Source organism: Polypterus senegalus, chromosome 2 (assembly GCF_016835505.1).
Source record: "Polypterus senegalus isolate Bchr_013 chromosome 2, ASM1683550v1, whole genome shotgun sequence".
Taxonomy (NCBI): Eukaryota; Metazoa; Chordata; class Cladistia; order Polypteriformes; family Polypteridae; genus Polypterus; species Polypterus senegalus.
Genome location: NC_053155.1, coordinates 210,977,486 through 210,998,750, shown reverse-complemented (window position 1 = coordinate 210,998,750; position 21,265 = coordinate 210,977,486). Strand labels below are relative to the sequence as shown.

The window sequence follows — 21,265 nt, the reverse complement described above, 5'->3', positions numbered from 1 at the left end:
TAAGAACAGCTCGGTGTCCTTGAGGTTTATTTAGCTGACGGCATCTTTAAAAGATTCTGTTAACTGCTCAATCAGAATGTGAAAGTTTTCGGGAGTGTGAAGCAGTCCCTTCTGACATGGTTTACTGGTGTCATTCCTGAACGCCAAGTACTCCTTGATATTCTCTCTGTGACATCCAAAGTGTGGATTCAGTTGTGAGTCAGTCATTGTCTAACCGACTTAGACCTGAATCAGGGTCATGGGGGGTCTGCTGGAGCTTCTCCCAGCTAGCATAGGGCGCAAGGCAGGAACAAACCTTGAAGAGGACGCCAGTACATCACAGGGTGGTATTTAGTTGTATGTGCTCCAAATATCGGGAACATTTTATGAGCTTCTGGATAGGGGGGGGATAGGTTTTAAAGGAATCTGTACTGTCCCCACACTAGGAAGAAAGCTTGGGGGAATTAAAGCCATGTTTTATACTGCATTCTGTGTACCTCGGAAGTCAGATGTCGGATCTGAGAATGACATCACACCTGAGTTGACTGTATTCCAGTAAAACATTCGGGAAAAGAATACGGACACATCCTAGCAAAGCTTTTGTTGTGCTTTCTCCATCAAAATAAATAGTTGATAACAATGCATTTAGTGGTATTTTGCATATCCAAGCATTGTAGCAACATGTCCACGGATAGAGGTTGGACAGTACTGCGTGTAAGAATGATTTAATGAGATGCAAATAAACTAAACTACTAATAAATAAAATAACATTACAGCTTTCAGTAAAGTTCGAAGTGAATGTTGCCAGTTTGGATTGACGTCCATATATGAAGTTGGATAAACCTCAGGTTTAACAGACCAGCTTCAAGTTTCTAAGTTGGAAATCCAACTTAAGGGGGCATTTGAGTTACAAAGTCTGACTAGGAACTCAGAAATTCCAACTTCTCACTTCAAATGGAATGCAGCATTACAGCCTCAGTGATAACGGGACAATAACAAGTGAGGACAATGAGCTTGGCTATAGAGAGACACAGAATGCTGACTGAAATCAGCCCACGTAGTGATGTAGCTACAAAGAGACCTGACCAGAGACTTGGGGTAACTACTAAGATTATGGGCTGCTGGAATCGACACACCGATATTGAACGTGTTGCTGATGTTTGCTTTCAGAATTGTAAGTTGGCCCAGCTTGTATATCTCTATTTACTTTTGTTTATGGCTCTAACTATAACATGTACAGATTTAAAACTTGTTCATTCTGTTTTCCTGCTTGATGAACTTACTATGCCTAATTTCCTGCTTGTGCGTTTTGTTCTATTTTAAAACTATGAACTGGGAATTGAGTTTTTTTCTCTGCTTGGTCATTAAAGCTGAACAGAAAAGCTACATCAACACTCCTCCATGGCTGAAGTCTTAAGGCACTCGACTGTCCCACTAGTCCCGAGTGCACGTGGACTGACACTGAATGGCGTTAACACAACACAAGGTGGTAAGGGTAAGAATCGGCAAATGGGAGTAGCGGCAGAGGTGTAACATTTTAATGTGGTGCTACAGGAAAAGAATGTGTGTGTTTGAAGTGGAATAGTGTCTTTAAAAGTGCTTACCATGCTTTATATTGATTTGTTACAGGCATTAAAGAGACATCAGAGCTTGGTATTCAGAAACTTTCTCGGAGTATTCAGTTTTGAACAGACTATTCAGAAACTACGACTATAACGTGTAGGAGATAGGTCAGGTAGTGTAAATTATATTTTGTCATTTGTAAGGGTTACCCCATGATGGACTGGCACTCCCACCAGGGTGTATCTGTGCCTTGTGCTGGGAAGACCAGCGTGGCCCTGTTCAAGACTATGCAGGTTAGACCATGATTCACTGTAAGGCTCGTATTTAAATTCTTACTTTATTATTATTGTTAAATGTTATTTTAAATAATTGGCATATTTCAGTTTTCTGAATTTTTTTAATCACTCTGATTATCACTATTCAAAATAGTAGTGATCTTAACCATTAAGCAATTGATTTAAATATAACATAAAACATAAGCATCAACACCAAAATAAAATGAGCATGACACCAAATTATTGCTATTTCTCCCCCACCCCCTCAATTACCCATGCAGCTACATCCACTTTTCGTGCTAAACTCTGTGTTGCCACTTCTCAACTACGAAAGTATCATAAATCACGCGGTATGCTGGCCCAGAATAACCCATACAGTCTGCCTAGAAACTGCATCTGTTGATCGGCACTCCTTCAGGGCCCATGTATCATTGTTCACATATCTTCAGAGACGTGCATTCAAAGCTTTTCTCTACACCATTCCACTCAAACTGAATATTTTGTTCAGTGATACATTGAAAGATGGAGAGTATGGAAAAAGTAATCAAGAGTTCAGAATATTATTGGACAACCCTGATTGAGTGACCATTATGACATCTGCAAGAATAAGATGGATAGGGCATCTTAAAAAGATGAGCTCCAGCTATAAGAAAAAGGTAAAGATGGAGAGAAAGCTCAAGTGTCTGCACGGGAAGTGCCAAGGAGTAAAAGCATTAAAGGATGATGGCTCTCTTGACCTTACCAGACACAGGTCTCTAACATTCACAAAACATGGGCAGTGCTAGCCTCAACAATCCCATGTATAAAAGAGGCAACTGTCATTTTCTGGCAGTTTAGTGACTGACCTTCCATTCTATCCTAACAAGTGTTGGAGTGGCAGATGAAGAACAGCACTAGCACTATGCCTGTAACATTTATTAGCTTTTACCAGCTGTACCACTTTGCGCTAGGACCAGAAAAAAAATATTGGTATCTGAAAAGTGGCCAAAATAAACCTTAGTTGTCATGGCTGTCCATGACAGCCTTTACACAAGACTTTAACCTCATGATTAAGAACACAAATTTCTAATCCTGATATTTGCTCGATTTATACTTCTAAATACAAAAATACAGTGTTTGCATTTAAAAAAAACAATGTTTCACTCACAACAACTGTATTGAAATTGCAACCTAAAGGGGGTAACCACAGTGTAGAAGCAAAATGAAGCATACAGTCCATCAATTCCCCCCACCAAACTGAACGTGTGAGTAGCTCCAATATAATTAACATAATTATAACATCCCCTGGAATGTCCACCTGGAAGTCACAACTGAACCTACTTATAGCCACAGAATCACAGGTCAGTCAGATTTATAATTAAATAACATTTCAAATATATGCAGACAAAACACAGTTAACTGCTAAATTACTAATTGGTGTTTTAAGGTATCAATTGAGCAATGTGTCTTCAAAACCGAGTATCTACAGGGCTTTGCTTTTTTTTTTTTTTTTATAAAAACCAGAGAGAGTCGCCAAGTACCTTCTGCAAATGAAACCAACTTTCAAACCACATTGAAATGATTACATTTTAAAGCTGCAATTTCACATCCAGAGAATTCATTTGGTTTTTATTTACTTTATTACAGGCTACCAAAAAAAAAAAAAAAAATTCCATATGGAGAGAGTCAAAATTAATGGGGCTTGTGTTGTCTGGCAACAATTTAAAAAGCTATTTTCCCTATAAATAACTTCAAGTCTTGCATCAAAACTGCAGACATTAAAGTCCAATATAAACTTCTGCACCCAAACAGAATGATACGTTGTCAAGTTGTTCAATATGATCCTCCTGTTGAAAACACTGCTGAAGACATTCCAAATGCAATTCAGGAACAATACTGTAGTGTGAATTCAAATAGTTTTTATTACAACTTGACAAAATACAATTAAAACAAATGCCTTCAAGTGCCAGACATGAAATCCAATGGACCAATGCTTGATTTCTGATGTGGCTGTGAAGATGACACAATTAGGGTAAATTTCTTGCAGGATTACTGAAAAGAAAAGAAAAATTTTTTTTTTTTTTAGAAAGTACTCAAACATTACACAACAGCAAAGTACATATTAGAAAGTAGAGTTTGTGGTTTCTGGATGCAGTCTAAATGCTGCCAAACAAAAAAAAAAGTTACATCAGGAAGAGATGGCAGTGTTGGAGAATGCCTTCAGGTTCCGATCAAACCAAATGGCAGCAGGCTTAATATAAAATTTTGCTTGAGGTATCCATACTCCTCTCCAGCAAAACCCAACAGCTTTCAACATGCTCTGCTGTCCAGAACTTCAATTAACCCCCAAAGCCTTAGTTGCCATAACACAGACTAGTCTACCAGAGTACTGGGTGTATCTGGTTTCTTAGTAATACATTCATACATGCATGGCTAACGGGCACATTTTGCCAAGTTAGCACATCTGCCTTAAGCTGCTCCCCATCTAGTATCTCAGAGGTCATGTTCCCCCCAAAGTGTGGCATGCAAACTAATAAATGAGCCAAAGAAATATTAGCTAGTGTGTATCTATTCAGATTCCAAGCACATAAATCAAACTACACAATACAGGAGCTATTCACAACACAACATTCCATGACCCATATTTACTGAGCTGTCCTCATATGCAAGAATGAAAAATAAAAATCAATTTGCCCACAGCATTCATACATGAAAACATTAAGGAAAATACTCTAACAGAGTTGATGTTATAATTTAGCTCAAGCAAAAAGGTGCAACAGAGACACCAACTGTCATATACAAATAAGAAAAATGGAGTAAAGATGTATATTACTGCACTTGCATGGATCCAGAAAGCTGAACTAAGCTAACTTTCCATTAGACTTGGGATTGGTGGCATGTTAAATGTTCCTATCACCTGTAACAAATAGCTGTGTGAGGGAAGTATAAAATTGTGTCTAGTGGGCTTCTGGTCTTGTGTCATGATAAACCCACCCTACTTCAAATTCTATCTAGACACTTGTCAAAAGCTTACAAAAAAGTTCCATTTAAAAAAAGGAGCAATACTTTCATCATTGCCCAGTCAGACATTGATTTATTCTGATGAAACTGGAACAGTTCAACCAAAAAATTTCCTGTTTAAAACATACCCTAAATGTGGAACATTATAGTAAATGCACAGTAGGTTTTAACTTAAACGCTTATTCCACACCCTAAACATTGCCAGGTTTACATTCTTATAGCCTTTCTTCATAAATCTGAAGATTATCCCAACTCTAGAACTCAAGCATATTTGAACATGGCCACATTCTCATCTACCACCAAATAAAAGAAAAAAAAAAAAAAAGTTTAAAAATTGAACGCATTAGTCCGTAAAGACCACCTTGTTTCAAACTCACCTTAAACTTTAGTTTACACTGCTACAAGATCAAGGAAACATTACTAACGAACACTAAAGTACACACCTCCCCAGTTTTGGAACAAACACTCCAAAGCACACTTGAATATTCATGCTTTGGAACATTTTCTTTAAACTTTAAAATTGAATTCACTGTGCTTTTGTACTCTCCATAGTTAAACTATTAACAAAAATATGCACTACTATTCATTTACCTGCAAAAAGCACCTTATTTACAGGCATATCTATTTAAAAAAGTGGCATCTTTGGGTAAGGCAAGAGTCTATGGGAGAAACTGTATTTGGAATGAAAACAAAAAACAGCAAGAGATCAGGCTACTGTACTCTTTCCCATCCAATCTGCCTACATAATGAAGCAAAAAGTATAAACAAGGTACTCTTAGCATCTTTTGGAGAACAAAACAGTTTGACAACTTTAGGTTTCTAACTTGTAAATGTTCTGTGCACAAACTTAAAGCCCATGTGTCATTTTCCAATTTTAGTGAATCCATTTGTATAATTTTACATTTTATCCTAATAGTGTAAAGATTTTTCTGAAGACACAAAGGAGTGGGATCTAATACTTCACTGAAAGTATATTTAAAAACCTAACACTATAAAAAAAAAAAAAAGTGTGAAGGTTTAAAATTTTCTAAACAAGATTCAATTTAGACACTTATTACTTACACATTTCTCAATTTCTAGGCCATCTTTGAAAAACATCATAAATGGTGTTATTCCATCTTCACGATAATCTAGTAAACCAACCATTGCATCAGGGTTCATGGTCTCCCCTGTAAAAAACTAAAAGAATTTGTATTATGATATTGTATAATTGAGGTACTAGGGGAAACAATTTTTAAATACATATGCTCAGAAACATATTTAGTTTCACAGGAATATACCCTCCAAAGGTGTCCTAAGATGGTCATCACAGCATATGTTAAACTAACGCCCCATGTATTAATCCCAATTTACCTGATAATTTTTGAAGTTGCCAAGTATTTTTTTAACTTGTTCTGCTGCTCCAGACATGAAGGGCTTTACTCGGTCTGGTGCACACTCTTCTAATCTGCACTTCACTCTGAAAAACAAACATGAATTTTATCTATTACAAGGTATATTTAATAACAAACGTAAAAATTTCAGCAGTGTTTTGGTCACAGGGTACAGTTAACACATAACAGAATGAAATCCTTAAAAAACACACAATTTCAGATAAGTAGTGGTTTCATTTTGCATACCAAATGGGTAAAGTCATATTAACTCACATTTAAACAGCTTAAACTCTTTTGAGCTTTTTCCTTACAAAGCTCAAAAAGTTTGCTTTCAGTTAAACAACCAGGGTAATGCCTTCTTTATAACAACCTTAACATAAATGGTGCAAAGAGAGGTTCCTCCAGACTCACCGCTTCATATATTCTTTGATGTATTGTTTATAGCTCTCCTTTGTGAATGAGGTTTCCTGTAACTTGTGGTTTAAAACTATGTCCACACCACTCACTGATGAAGCTTCAACCCCTTCGTCCTGGATTTCAGCTGATGCATTGCCACCGATCAGAGCATCATCAATATTCTCTGTTCTGCAGACAACCTGAAATTAAACATTTTAATAAGAATACGTAATTACACTGAAGTATTATGTAAAAGCAGCAGCTGGTTACAACCTTGGTTTTACAGGTTTCCAGTTTGGACTGATTCAGAACACATTTTTAACTACCATTTACAGTTCACAAAGCCAATCCACTGTAATGAGTCATCAATAGAAGCTTTATCCTCGAGGGTTGCAGCAGCATATCAAGCTTCAGCATGTTAGCCACTGTTCCCCATTTACCCTACCCTTTACTCTGAATGTCAGACAAAGTTAAATGGATCAGAAACAAGTAATGGTGGACGACCACTGTGGCTGAGTAGAATACAGTGAACCTGAAAAAGGTACTTAAGACAATTTGACTAGGAGAGAGAGAGAGAGAGAGCGAGAGCGAGAAGCTTTTTAATCTCAAATTTAACTAGTTCATCAGCACTTAATGTTTGGTAGTTACCTAAAAACTCCAAAAAAGGGGTTCTACTGTATTGTACGCATAGAGGAAAATAGTATATACATAGCGACAATACACAGACCAGTGTTGCGCATTGTTAAAATTTTACTGAATCATAATCGGTAATTTCTAGAATTATATTTTACATTTATAATTTAAATGTAATTTTTGCCATTTAGAATGGACAGTACAGTTTGGTTTTTCTATTTTTGTAATGGACATATCAGTTATACTATTGTTTAAATTAATCCATGAACACATCGATATTAGATATGCTAATAAATGCAGGAAACACTCAGCAGTTATGTTTCTCATTAAACAATAGCTGTCAGCGTTACCCATTTAAATTTCTGCTCATCTGATCGGAAAGAAAACACCAAGAAGCAGCATGGTTGGTTTGTATTTTAGTGCTCCCATGCCTACAACTTTGAGGACACTGTCTGGCTGTATAAAAAACCATGCTACACTGAAGACCTAATTTGTCAGACCACACTTCTGGAAGCCTACTTACTGCATCATCCATATTCATGTTTAGGAGGAACAGTCCTAATTCATCACAAGAAATCCTGTCACACATCAATACTTGCAAACTGAAGACTACATCAACCAATTAACACAAAACCCTGAATAAAATACTAGGAGCATTTGAACAATACATTCATTACCAAATCAATGCAATTCAGGGTGACTGGAGTGTAGCCTTGTCCAGAAGCATTAGGCAGAAGGCTCAGTAACTTAAGTCACATAATATTTCCATTTTAAGATAGAGGACCTCAAAAATAAAAATCTTGACAACCAATTCCCAAATATGAGTGTTTTTCAAATTTCAAAAAATATTGTAAAGGGTACTTTGCCCGATATATCACAGAAAACTGATTTTTTATGGAGGGTAAATTTCAATCGAAGAATAAAAGTATACTAAATTTCTACAACATTTCCACCTGGAGCTGAGTGGTTTTATATAAAGAAAGAAATGCCAGCAGGTGTTTTAACATTATACACCTAAAAATCTGATATTTCTGTCTTGGCTGAGAAAGTGAATAGATATCCGTGAAGAATGAATTAATATGACTTCAACTGAAAACTGCCAGCCATTCCTCAAAACATAAATACAGAGACCGGCTGGGTAAAAGAAGGCTCCTCATTTACATTTATGTAAAAGGGGATTTTATTCCACCAACAAGAAGCAAAACTGTACATAAATTTTAATTCCTGGAATCTCTCTCCCAACACCTCGAAACTCTCGATTACTGGTTCTCTAACAAATTATGCTTGGGCAAGATAACGCTTTACACAAGAACGAGTGACTATACCCTTAAAATATACTTCCCTTAAAAGTAGTACTAAGTTTTCAGTCTTGAATGTTCTGCTGCGGATCTATTTTGATTCGGTACTTTATATACCCAACGACCAATCTGTGCGATAGTCTGTTAAAAAGAAAATGGGCCAAATGGAAAACATTCTGACACAGAAAATCGAATACAAAATATGCCATCTGATTCCTTTACATTGGACCAAGAACAAAAAGCAACTGGAGTTTGCCAGATTGACGCCTCTACTCGCATCAAGACATCTAGCTCAGCACTGATGACTCGTCACATTTTGTTCACGTCGTCAGTGCGCAAGCAGACCCTGCAGAGAAACCCGCCCGTCACTTACAATACCAAAGACAAACAGCAGGACGGTATCAAACTTACCTTTCCTTCTACTTCATAGCAAAGGCCGCCTGCGGTCTCTTTAATTTTATAAATGTCCGAAAACATTTCATCTCCTTGGGAAAAAAAAGGGAGAAAAAAAAAAGTTATTTCCAAATCTCAGGCATGGCTTCCAAGCGCTTAGCAGTTTCAGCGACGACACAATACGGATTTTTTTTTTGGCACAGTGCGACCAAATCTTTTTCACACCAACGATCAATGCGTACAAAATCCCTGGACAATTAAACTCGTACCGATTTAAAAAGACCTAGTAAAAAATTGAAAATGTTCGCAATGCCCCAAAATACCAAACAGCATTCTTAAAGACTGCGAACTTCCAAGTTCAGCTTATAAAGTATACACTAGATACTGATCGATGGGCTTCGTAGTGATATTTCTGTATAAAAGCAAGCGAAAAAGGGCCAAATTCTAAACAGAAACAAAATAATCAAAAGGTGTTACGTAATGAAAATTACTGCATTTCCAATACAACTCGAGACCCTCCTGTGAATTTCCCCGCCCTTCATTACCGGCTTCCAAAGGCCGCAAATGCGCAAATCAACATCCGGGCCTCGGCCTGCTCCACTTAGGCTTGGGCCGACCCGAGAAGTTTGTACCAAGGTGCAGTAAACCACACTAAAGCCACACGAAATAGCATCCGGTGGACCAGAATACCTTCGGATACCAGAAGCTCAAAATTCACCGTTAAGAATACCTCGGCGACTTACCGCTGATAACATCCTTATAGATAATCATGATGACGGATTCTACTCGATGGCCTGCTCAACAATTGCCTGAACAGCCGCGTTGAAGGCCTGAACTGAAAAAGGGCGGGGGATCCGTGCCGCCGGCTTAGATAGCTGATGTAAGGGTGACGTCACTAGCCGGCGAATGCGCCTGAGAGAAGATATGCGCAGCCCGGGATGGTGATTGGTTAAAACAGTAGAAATGCCGACTTCATGAAATAAACGGAAACGCTGCGGAGTTTCCACGCTTGAAACTCCTAAAAATCAAAAATGTGATTGATATATCATTAGGTTGGTAAAGGAGGTGTTGACAGGGTGGAGATACACTTTTTACGCTATGGGATATACGGAGCTTCACGCGAAAGACTACAAGGGGAATTATTTAGTAGGATATCCACTAGAATCACGGCTTCGACACTGATAAGCTCTCTCACACTTGAGTGTTATAAATTTCAACCGTTTCCTTTGCAATTTTCAAGCGTTTTCAGTTGTTTCATGGTCGGTTTTCAAAGAAGCGTTTTGCGGAGAAAATATAACTGCCATTATCTCCTTTCATTTTGCAGGTTGTGAAGTATTCTAGTGTTCTGATGTGATTGTTTTGTCCGTAGAATGCTTTCTCTGACTTTATTGCGTTATAATCCTGGAGGAAGAGCTCGAGAGCATGCACTGATACTGCGCGCTACCGCACCCACCACACGGCGAACCGCCTCAAGATCCCAAATTTGAACTAGCGATCACAATATTAAGCACTTCACAGAGTTTAAGAAAAAACGGCAGGGTATACAGTATATAGCGTTGTACTATATCAGATAAATAAATAAAGAAGAGTAAGATAGGAAATTCAGAGAAAAAAAGCCTAACAGACAACATAATTGATGGTTTAGTACAAACACACAGGTTACATGAGCATCTTGACATAGAGGTAAACTGAAAGAAGAGTAATAAAGTTAAGTTGAGCTAAAAGCCTTCCTGAACAGATGAGTTTTGAGTTGTTTTTTAAAAGAATTCATGGAGTCAGCTGATCTAATTAATTTCAGTAGGTCATTCCAGAGTCTGGGCGCAATGCAGCCCTGTCACCAATGGAGTGTAGATTAGTGTGGGGCAGAGCAAGATTGTCAGAATCAGAGGACCTTAGTGTTTGGACTGGCACATAGTGATGGAGAAGGTCACCAATGTAGTTTGGCGCAAGGTCGTTTAAGGCTTTGTAGGTTATTAGTGGAATTTTATGTTCAATTCTGTAATACACAGGGAGCCAGTGAAGGTAAAGCAGGATGAGTGTAATGTGCTCACTGTTGCTGGTTCGAGTAAGGACTCATGCAGCCGAGTTTTGAATAAGGTGGAGTTGTGATATAAGATTAGAAGGGGCACCTGCCAGTAGGGAATTTCAATAATCGATGCGGGATGTGATAAAAGCAGGTACAATTCAGCTTCTGCCCATTTTGTAATTATAGTGCCTTTTCAAGAACAGAGAGAAATCAGTTCACTTTTTAATTACATAAACTTTAGCATCAAGACAGGTAAAATGGAAGTCCAGTTCATTTAGTAATTTTTATAGTGTCAGTCCTTTGCAGCTTGTGCACAGCACATATTTTGCGTTTTTTTGTATAATACTTACAGTTCAGTTTCTGGTCGTATTTCTATATGTTGCTTTTATGGGGATAGTACAAGTTCTGTTTATTTTGTCATTATTGTGCCTTTACAGGCGCAAATAGAGTTTCAGTCACCTTGTAAATATACCTACTACAGCACTTTTACATGTGAAGTAAAAGTCTGTTCATTTTGCAATTATGGTACAGGCACAGATAGAAATTGATTACTGTATTCACTTTGCAGTTATATTATACATACTATGGCAGCTTTGCATGTAAAGTGTAAGTCCTGTTCATTTTGTAATTTTATATAGTATTAGGGGGCTTTGCCCTCTGCTCGCTTTGCTCGCCAACCCCCGTTTTTGTTTTTCTGGTGTCTTTGTGCCTCCTCCAGACTGCGAGGGGGCGTCCGTCCTGGTTCTGTTGGGGGCCACGGGTTGAGGGCATGGAAGCCCTTCCCTGTAGGGGCCCGTGGTCACCGCCAGGCGGCGCCCGATGCCGGTTTATCCCGCGGTTGCCGGTCGGGGCAGGAGCCCGGCGGGGCGCTTGGAGGACGGAGGAGGCGAGTGCCTCCTCCAGACAGAGTGGGGGCGTCCGTCCTGGTTAGGCAGGGGCCTCGGGTACAGGGCTTTGAAGCCCAGCCCTGTAGGGACCCGTGGCCACCGCCAGGCGGCGCCCCGGTGCCTAATTATCCCGGGAGCCCGGCACTTCCGCCACACCAGGAAGTGCCGGGGGACTTTGTGTGGCACCGGAGAGCTGCCAGGAAGGCGGCCGATACTTCCGCCACGCTGGGCGTGGCTAAGAGGCGAAACACCTGGGGCTCATCCGGGGCATTATTTAAGGGGCCGCCTCCCTCCAGTCAGTGGTGGAAGTCGGGAGGAAGCAGACTGAGCTGGAGAGCGAGGACAGGAGGCGGCCAGGAAGGAAGGCACAGAACTGTGGGCCCTGGACTTGGGGGAATCAGTGCAGAAGGCACTGGGGTTTTGTGAGTGCACGTGACTGTTTATATTGTTGTACATAGTGTAAATAAAGTGTGTTGGGTACAAAATATGATGTCCGTCTGTCTGTGCCGGGGCCAGCGTTCACACTGGATACACACTTTTAAGATTTTTTTTCCTTGAATTGTTGCTATTTCATTAGTTTCACTTTTATTTCAGAACTTCTGTAAAATCAATATTTGGAATCTTTCAAATCCCAACGTGCTGAATCTTTTTAATGAGGTCAGTGAGACGTGTTTAATGACTTTGTACCATAATTCAGGACAGGTTGCTCTGTTTGGAATTTCAGCACAGACAAAATTATCTACATCATCAGCAGTTAATACATTTTTTTGCAAAGTAACCAATAAATGCATGTGTGATAAACTCCGTTTTTGAAATTCTCTTGACTTAAACTTCAAAGCCTTACAATATTTACATACTTCTGACATATCACCTATGTCCATATACTTGATTTCTATTCACCTTTTCATTATTTCTCCGAGTAATAATTTCTCTTTCTTTGCACTAATACGATGTTTACTTTGTTTGTTTTGACACTGTCATTTTTTTCTGTTTTCATATTCTGTATCTTGCTCTGCATGTGTTTCTACGAGTCTTTTGAGTTCAAGTTTTCATTATCCCTAACGTGCTCTGCATGTGTTTGGCCCCCTTGTTTTTTAAGCTCTTTATGATGTTTTGCTTTGTTTTCTACCCTGTCTTTTATTTCTGACCTCGCTTTATCCTGCTTTTGTTTCAGTGACACCTGGTCCGTGGTGATTACTTTCCCTTTTTCGAGTAATAATTTCTGTTTGTTTGCGGTCCTGCGATCTGTACTTCCTGTTTTTTAAACTTTCTAATTTTCCTGCTTTCATATTCTTTAACTTTCTCAACATACAGTATGTATCGCACCAACTTTTTTTTTTTTGAGCCTTTCGAATTCCACTGCTTTCATAATCTCTAACCTGCTCTGCATGTGTATAGCGCCAACGTCTGGACTGGATGTGCTTTTTTATTCAATTCCACTTGTTCCTGGCTGATAATTACTTTATTGGATTAAAAGAAAATATGCAATATGCATCATAAAAAAATTAGACAGGTGCATACATTTGGGCACCCCAACAGAGATATTACATCAATACTTAGTTGAGCCTCCTTTTGCAAATATAACAGCCTCTAGATGCCTCCTATAACCTTTGATGAGTGTCTGGATTCTGGATGGAGGTATTTTTGACCATTCTTCCATACAAAATCTCTCCAGTTAAATTTTATGGCTGCCGAGCATGGACAGCCTGCTTCAAATCATCCCATAGATTTTCGATGATATTCGAGTCAGGGGACTGTGACGGCCATTCCAGAACATTGTACTTCTCCCTCTGCATGAATGCCTTTGTAAATTTTGAACTGTGTTTTGGGTTATTGTCTTGTTGGAATATCCAACCCCTGCGTAACTTCAACTTGAACATAATCCTGAAGAATTTGTTGATATTGGGTTGAATTCATCCGACCCTCAACTTTAACAAATGCCCCAGTCCCTGAACTAGCCACACAGCCCCACAGAGCATGATAGAACGACCACCAAATTTGACAGTAGGTAGCAGGGTGTTTTTCTTGGAATGCGGTGTTCTTCCATCATGCAAATGGCTTTTTGTTATGACGAAATAACTCAGTTTTTGTCTCATCAGTTCAAAGCACTTTGTTCCAAAATGAATCTGGCTTGTCTAAATGAGCATTTGCATACAACAAGCAACTCTGTTTGTGGCGTGAGTGCACAAAGGGCTTCTTTCTCATGACCCTGCTATACTGATGTTCTTTGTGCAAACTGCACTGAATTGTAGAACGATGTACATATACACCATTTGCAGCAAAAATGTTCTTGCAGGTCTTCAGAGGTGATCTGTGGGTTAACTGTACCCATTCTCACAATCCTGTGCATATGCCACGCCTGTATTTTTCTTGGCCTGCCACACCTGGGTTTAACAGCAAGTGTGCCTGTGGCCTTCCATTTCCTGATTACATTCTTTACAGCTGAAAGTGACAGTTTAAACCTCTGAGATAGCTTTTTGTAGCCTTCCCCAAACTATCTTTGTTTTCAGATCTTTTGAGAGTTGCTTTGAGGATCCCATGCTGTCACTCTTCAGAGGAGAGTCAAAGTGAAGCACAACTTGCAATTGACCACCTTAAATACCTTTTCTCATGATTGAACACACCTGTCTATGAATTTCAAGGCTTAACGTGCAAATCCAACCAATTTGGCATTGCAAGTAATCAGTATTGAGCAGTTACATGCATTCAAATCAGCAACATTACAAGGGTACTCAAATTTTTGCACAGCCAGCAGTTTTTCTCATTTGATTTAATTTCATACAACTAAATACTGCTTCACTAAAAATCTTTATTCAGAAAACACCCCAGGACTCAGATGTTCTTAGGAAATGAAAGACATACCACTGTTATCTTTTTTGTTGAAAGTACTGTAGAATAAATTATTATGCAGGCTGAGAAGGGTTCCCAAATTTTTCATATGACTGTATTAAAGTGCTCGCTGAACAGCTTAGTTTTGGGTTTCTTTTTGTGAAGCAAAACATATTCATTTTCTCTCAAATTGCAGGCTTATTACCAATATTAGGCTAAAAACAACCTGGTCCAGGTATCAAGGTTCCATAGTCCATGTGCAAAATTTGAGGATTACATGTGGATCTCGATAAGCAGGTAAGTACATTGATATGTGATGGTGTGTTTATGATAATTCTGGAAGCTTATTCCCAATACTAAAGAAAAAAAAAATTGCCTATGGCCATTGGTGCAAATACATGATCCAGTCATCTAGAGACAAATGTTAAGGAAGAAGTTGAGTACATGCATAGCATGTAATCAAGTGAAAAGAACTGAATCATTGCTATAGGTACACATGTAATTCAGCATGTGCTGAATGTTAAATTTAATCTCCCCAGTTTAGGGACACAAGGAGCAAGTGATCAGGGAGCAAATGGATATCACAGCAGCACTGGGTTTAAATCAAGAAGCAAATATGGTAGATGGTAAGCCAGTCCTTTGCAGGGTTCAGTTACACAGTCAATAAAGAGTGTGCTACATGCAATCCAGTAGTTCGGACATATACATAAAGTATCTGTTTAGCTTTAATTCTTTTATGTACTATAGATAGTTTAAAACCATGTGATATGATGGCTTAGTGGTCAAAGTTCATTCCTTAGATTTCAAGTTGGAATGTTACTTACTTCACAGCATGAAGGACTAAATATATTTTCTTAATTGAGAAGTATTACTGACACATTTCTAGTTTTCAATGTTAAAATTGGTAATCAGCCACAGTTAAGCTCACTCAGTAATAATGATCAGTCCTTAAATGCATGGGGCAAAATGTGCAGTACTTTGCGCACTAGATGGAATTCTGTTTGCAACTAAGCAGCAGACTTGCTGCTTTTATGGGATCCCTTTCAGCTCCTCTGGTGCTGCTTACAGTATTTGCTTGATGGAATGGCAACTATATACATACTATGATAATTTACTTTAAAGTAATATTTTCTAATATTAAAATATATTGTGAACGCTAGGGGTCACTGTTGCCCCTTAAACACAACAGGCAGACTCGCTGGACACAGGGTAAAAGCACTAAGAAGTAATTTATTAATTATTTTCTTCTTATAACAGTGCCACTCAGCACCACAGCCACAATAAACAGACAAGTAACAATCACCAAGCACAATAAGCAATATAATTCTCTCATTTCTCCTTCACACCTCGCAGCAAGCATTGCCCACCTCCTTCCGACTCTCGCTCGCATGCTGGGTGTTCCACAGTCCTTTATACAGTCCTTGACCCAGAAGTGCTTCTGGTCTTCCGTCAATGTGACCTACCGGCACTTCCGGATCAAATGGAGAATTCAGGTTTTTGATCAGCCCAGAAGTACTTTGGGGTTTCCGTCCTCGTGATCCACCAGTACTTCCGGGCTGCTAGGTGAGAACTTTGTCTCCCACCATCTTCCTACAGTGTCCCCTTGTGGCACCCATGGTACCCAGCAGGGCTGTGTTTCCGAACTCCATGTCCCATAGTGCCCTTTGGTAATCCGGGGCACTGCTGCAGTCCAGGGAAGCTGCCATCTAGCGTCTTGGGGAAGCAGTGACCTAAAAAATCTGCCTTCCCCCATCCTTCCATTTTAGGGGCATTCCAGCCTGGTTGAGCTGCTGGCCGTGTCTTAGACCATGTTTAAAGCAAAACAATTATTTTTATTCGCTAATAAGGTCAGAATATACCTGGAACTAAACATGGTGATGAGTCACCAGTTTCCAGTTGCTCCATGTCTTTCCTTCTTCTGGTTTAAAACTGTGTAATGCCATCCATCTTTCATTTCTCTTTTAGTGGTTTGGTGCTTGGAAAGAAGGAGGTTTATTATTGGGCAAATTTCAGAAACTGTTTTTTCTTAGCAAAGCTCAAGTTTTGTGTGTCATTATGTCTGCTGCTTACTCTTTGACATTTTCTGCGACCTTTATCATAGCTGCTGTATACTTGTGTAAAATTAAAACAAAATATAAAGCAAAAAGAAAGGTTTCACAACTATATCCAAATGAGGAGATCAGTGCATGGTAGTGCAGCATTTAAACCACGAGCTACAATGGTATTACCCAATTATTGTGAATGCATTTTTATTTTGTTTTTTTCTTTGTTCTAATTTTGTTTAATTTCTCTTTTGACTGACAAAGGGCTGAATTAGAAGACAAAGTATAGAGATAGTCTGAATGTGAAGCTCTTCTGAAGGGTAGTATAGCAGATTGTATGTGGCAAAGACTGAGTTATGTTTACTGTTTTAGCCCTACCTGAAAAGCTGTTAGTGCGTAGTGCCTGTAAGAAGGACTAGTTTGGGGCTTGAGGTTTCAATTGTACCTGAAGAGCCACTCTGTTGATCCTATAGGTGACAGCTGGACTCAATGGCATGTGCCTGTAACCCCGGCTTTTGCACTGTGGCTAAGGCTTTTGTTGAAATGTTTGTGTGTATATCTGGAACTCCACACTATTTATACTGATTAAATGTAGCATTTTTGATAAATAATCAATAAGACATCCACCCTAGGGCAGCAAGTTAATGCAGGTAATGGGGTATAGGATCTCTGCTTCATGTTCTCGCCAAGACGCCAGAAACATGAAGAGATCTTTAAAATTTATTAACAAGGTTCATAAATCAGTGAAAGCCTACTTTATAACTTTCACTTTTTCGGTGATTCAAAATGTGGCCAAAGACTTGCTTTCACAAATAACCCAGATACGGTTGTTGAAATAAGTGAAATAATACAATTTATTTATAACAACGATAATAGAAGATAGATATGCAAATATATATAGACAAAAGACACAAACAACACACAACATAAAATTACGAAAGCTTACCTTTACCTTTTCACTCCTATAGATAAAAGCACGCAACCTTATCAATTCCATCTCTTGGCTTAGGACTTTCCTCTCTTAAAGGAAAAGGCACACAACTTATGAATCCTGATTTTTATTTTTTCTCCTAATTCATGAGGTTAAGATGAGGTTTTTTTCCTTTGGGATTTAAGGTGAGAAATTTATAATTGCCAGGACTTATCCTTCACAAGATTATTATCCTGAGTCACATATAATACCAATACTATAGTATTGCCCTGACGCAGCAGAAAAACAGGAGAACTGATTTTGTGAGTAACCCGGGAGAAACAGGAAAAAGAAGAAAAGAAAATAAAAATAAACCGTAGCGACTGCAACCCAGATGAGAGGCTAAATCAAGTTCAAATAACAGGCAATAAGTTGAAAACAGGCAATACAAGAAGAGAAAAGACAATGGATCGAAATGAAATTAAGGATTTTATCTGTAGATCGGATGATGTTCCTAGCGAAAGGCTGACCTTGTATTGCATTTGTTGATTAAGTCAAGGTCACAACCCCAGATACCCTGCCCCTAGAAACAAGGGATGTGACCGTGACAGCGGTACACAATACAGCTTCTCTCAAAGAAAAAGGCTATGAAGCATCAGTTTTCAGCCTATGACAAGTAAATTAGCTGGCTTTGTCCTATCTATTAAACTGCAGTTAATAGTTCTCAGAATCAAAGTATACTTAAGTGTGAGGTGAGCGATGCAAGGTTCCCTACCTGGTTGGACATGTGGGATTTTTCAGCGCACTTTCTTTTCTTTGTTCTGGAGGTTACTTTCTTTGCCTTTGGTAGCATATTCTGATTGAGGGGGTGCTGTAGTTTTCTCTTCAAGGGTTTTACATAAACTGTCCTCAGATGCTTGCAAAGTTACTCCTTCTAAATCAACTGGTGGTCAGTCAGTGACTGTTGTTAGCAAGGTGAATGCATGGTTTCTGTACGGTCTCTCTTTCTCTTGCTCCTGTCCTTGCTGTCAAACTCCATAGACAAGTATTCCACCTTTCCGTCCAGCATGGTTTCCCTCTGGAGTAAAGGGATTGCTTCAACTTCTGTTGTGGCCATAATCTATCGGTTATTGGTTCTATCTATGGGCAGCCATTAAGCTGTAGCATAGTGATAGAAGAGCAATTAGGTAGGGTATTACAAGAGTTTTTATAGGGAGGAATAGAATTCATGTCATTGACTTTTTGGGTGTATGTAAGCCCATCCACTTGGTTGACTACTGTTGTGGATATATAGTCCTTTGTTCAAAACTTGAGTCCATTTTGCTCCTTAAAGAGAGATGTGCCTGACTGTTACATTGTCTGGAATCAATCATCTGACCAGATAAGGTTGCAGATGCTGCATTCCAAAGGGAGGCCCAATTAAGCAGACTAGGACTTCTAGATGACAATAAGTGTCTGGCAACAGTTTGTTAAGCCAGGAATCTGGCCAAGCAGGGCAAAATGGATAATACCAGCTACACAAGGAAGAAATTTTGAATTTACATTTTTTCAGGAAGTTTATAGCCTACTTGATAATCCTAAAACCTGTACAACCCCTTACCATCCATAATCAGATTGAAGAATAAAAACATTGACCATGATGCTTACTATATTTGTTAATGAAAACCAATAGAATTAGAATAGCTTTTTACCAATTTGTCCAATTTAGTTTGAAAGGAAGATAGTGATACCTATAGATGTTTTAATGGGTAGTGCTGGGGAGGAATATGAGGATTGTTCACAGTTACTAAAGCAATTCAAAGACATCAGGAGGAGACTTTATAGGCACAGAAACAATTTTGAAAGTACATTGCCAGTATTGTGAGAAAGGGGGAAGTTTTGGTTAAGGAATAAAAAAGGACATGGCAATGTCCAAAATTGCAGAGATGCTATATTGGTCCATATGTAATAGAGAAAAGGATTTATAATATTTAAAAGGAACCCAAAGGGGCAGTTTCCTTGTACAGTACAATATACTGAAACCCTGTTATGATTCCAGTTCTACACTGGCATCTTCCCAGATGGATTTGCAAAGAATGGAAAATGAGATGCAGAGAGACCTGGAACAAGATGACTCTGAGGGCCATTTGTTTGGCCCATGGATGAGACAGAATGAACCAGTAGAATGTGAAGATAATTAGTGTTTCAGCATGGGGAAGGACCATTTTCCCCCAAGGAACAGTTACCTGCTCCAGGGGAAACTGGAGGTATATATTGGGTGCAGAATAAGCAGGGAAGCTTGAAGGAACTGAGAGATATGCCAGAGAAAGGAGACCTTCCTAATGGTTGCAAGATTTTCATACCTCTGGTTATACAGTGGGATCGTGGATGTCATCCAACTTAAACAGGGAGATAGTGTAAAGGACATTGTTTAATAACCAGCAGTTTGCGGATGCTTGAGGCAATTGTCTGTACAATCAAAGAGTGTCTCTCCATGGGACTTGAGTGATTGGGTCTGAATAATGCAGGTGCTGAATAGGATACAGAAGGAGTGCTGGAATCAAATGGGGGAGAGCTGAATTAGAATAGAGTGCAGAGCGAGCCTGCACGTGCAGTGCTCCTGAAGGGTAGTAGATCAGATTATATGCAGCAAAGACCGGCTTGGGGCCAGTCGATTGATCCTGTAGGTGGCAGTTGGACACAGTGGCATCTTTCTCTAACCCCAGTTTCTCAGGGGCTGAAAAGATTGTCACTCTTTTGTGGTGGTTTGTAGGACCTGCAAGCAAGTGGTTAAGATAAGTGCCCTCTTTAGTTTTGTTGTTGAAGTAAAAAGAATCAAGCTTATTTCCATTTTTTTATATTTTTGATGTTTTAAGTCAGTAGCTTAGCCAGAAGTTTGTTGGTGGGTGGGCATATATGAAACTAGGTGTGCGAAAAAATTTTCACCCAGATAAGTCGGTTTATAGAAGTTGACCATCTGTGGCCAAACAAGGACAATTTGAAAATTGATTTGGGTTTTATTTTCTGTTTTAGCTGGGGAAATCAGTGCAGTTTTTGCATGGATTGTTAAATAGCCTATTATTTATATATATATTTATTTCAGTGATAATTTAGCATTTATGTTAATATTATGATTATTACGTTGCACGGGATAGTTGAGTGCTGTGGTGTTATTAGTTAGAGTAAAGGGTGCTGTAATATCTAGCATTAAATACCTGCTAAGGCAATTGTACTATTTTGTTTGGTGGGGGGGGGGGTATTTTGAAATTGTGCCTGAATTAAGAAGTTTTTACAATGGTTTGCTTTACAATGCATAAAGAAAAAGGGGCTCAAGAACATGCTGTATATCACCCCTCAGAACAGCTATTATCACCCCGATTGCACAGACAGTATACGTCTTTTATTGCTCACATGAGTTTGTATTCCTTCTATATTTTTTGTTATGCACCTTTTTATTTTTGTTATAATTCTTCTTCAAAATGTCTTTATGAAAAATGATTCAGTAGTAAAATCGCTGCCTGGGATATAGGATATGTATTTTATTTTTGAAATGCGTTATGTGTGATGTAAAGGAAATAATTACATTGTTTGGGAGATTTTTCTTTTGTAGCGACAATTGAAAAGCATTAATCGCCTTTCTGTTGCGTGATTTGGTCTGTCAGTTACAATTTAAATTCAAGCA

General features: G+C 38.9%; 1 protein-coding gene and 1 non-coding gene across 2 annotated transcripts; both read right to left on the bottom strand.

Annotated features, from left to right (window-relative positions):
- Nucleotides 1–3,695: 3,695 nt before the first annotated feature.
- On the bottom strand, nt 3,696–9,772 carry tpt1 (tumor protein, translationally-controlled 1). The gene is made up of 6 exons (XM_039745271.1): nt 9,654–9,772; nt 8,929–9,002; nt 6,602–6,786; nt 6,171–6,276; nt 5,880–5,996; nt 3,696–3,848 (listed from the first exon to the last, which is right to left on the bottom strand). Exons 1-6 carry the CDS (start codon nt 9,679–9,681, stop codon nt 3,846–3,848), a joined length of 513 nt encoding a protein of 170 aa, XP_039601205.1. The 5' UTR covers nt 9,682–9,772; the 3' UTR covers nt 3,696–3,845.
- On the bottom strand, nt 6,061–6,132 carry LOC120524737. Its single transcript, XR_005632848.1, has one exon. It is a non-coding gene; the product is annotated as a small nucleolar RNA SNORD58 (small nucleolar RNA).
- Nucleotides 9,773–21,265: the final 11,493 nt, after the last annotated feature.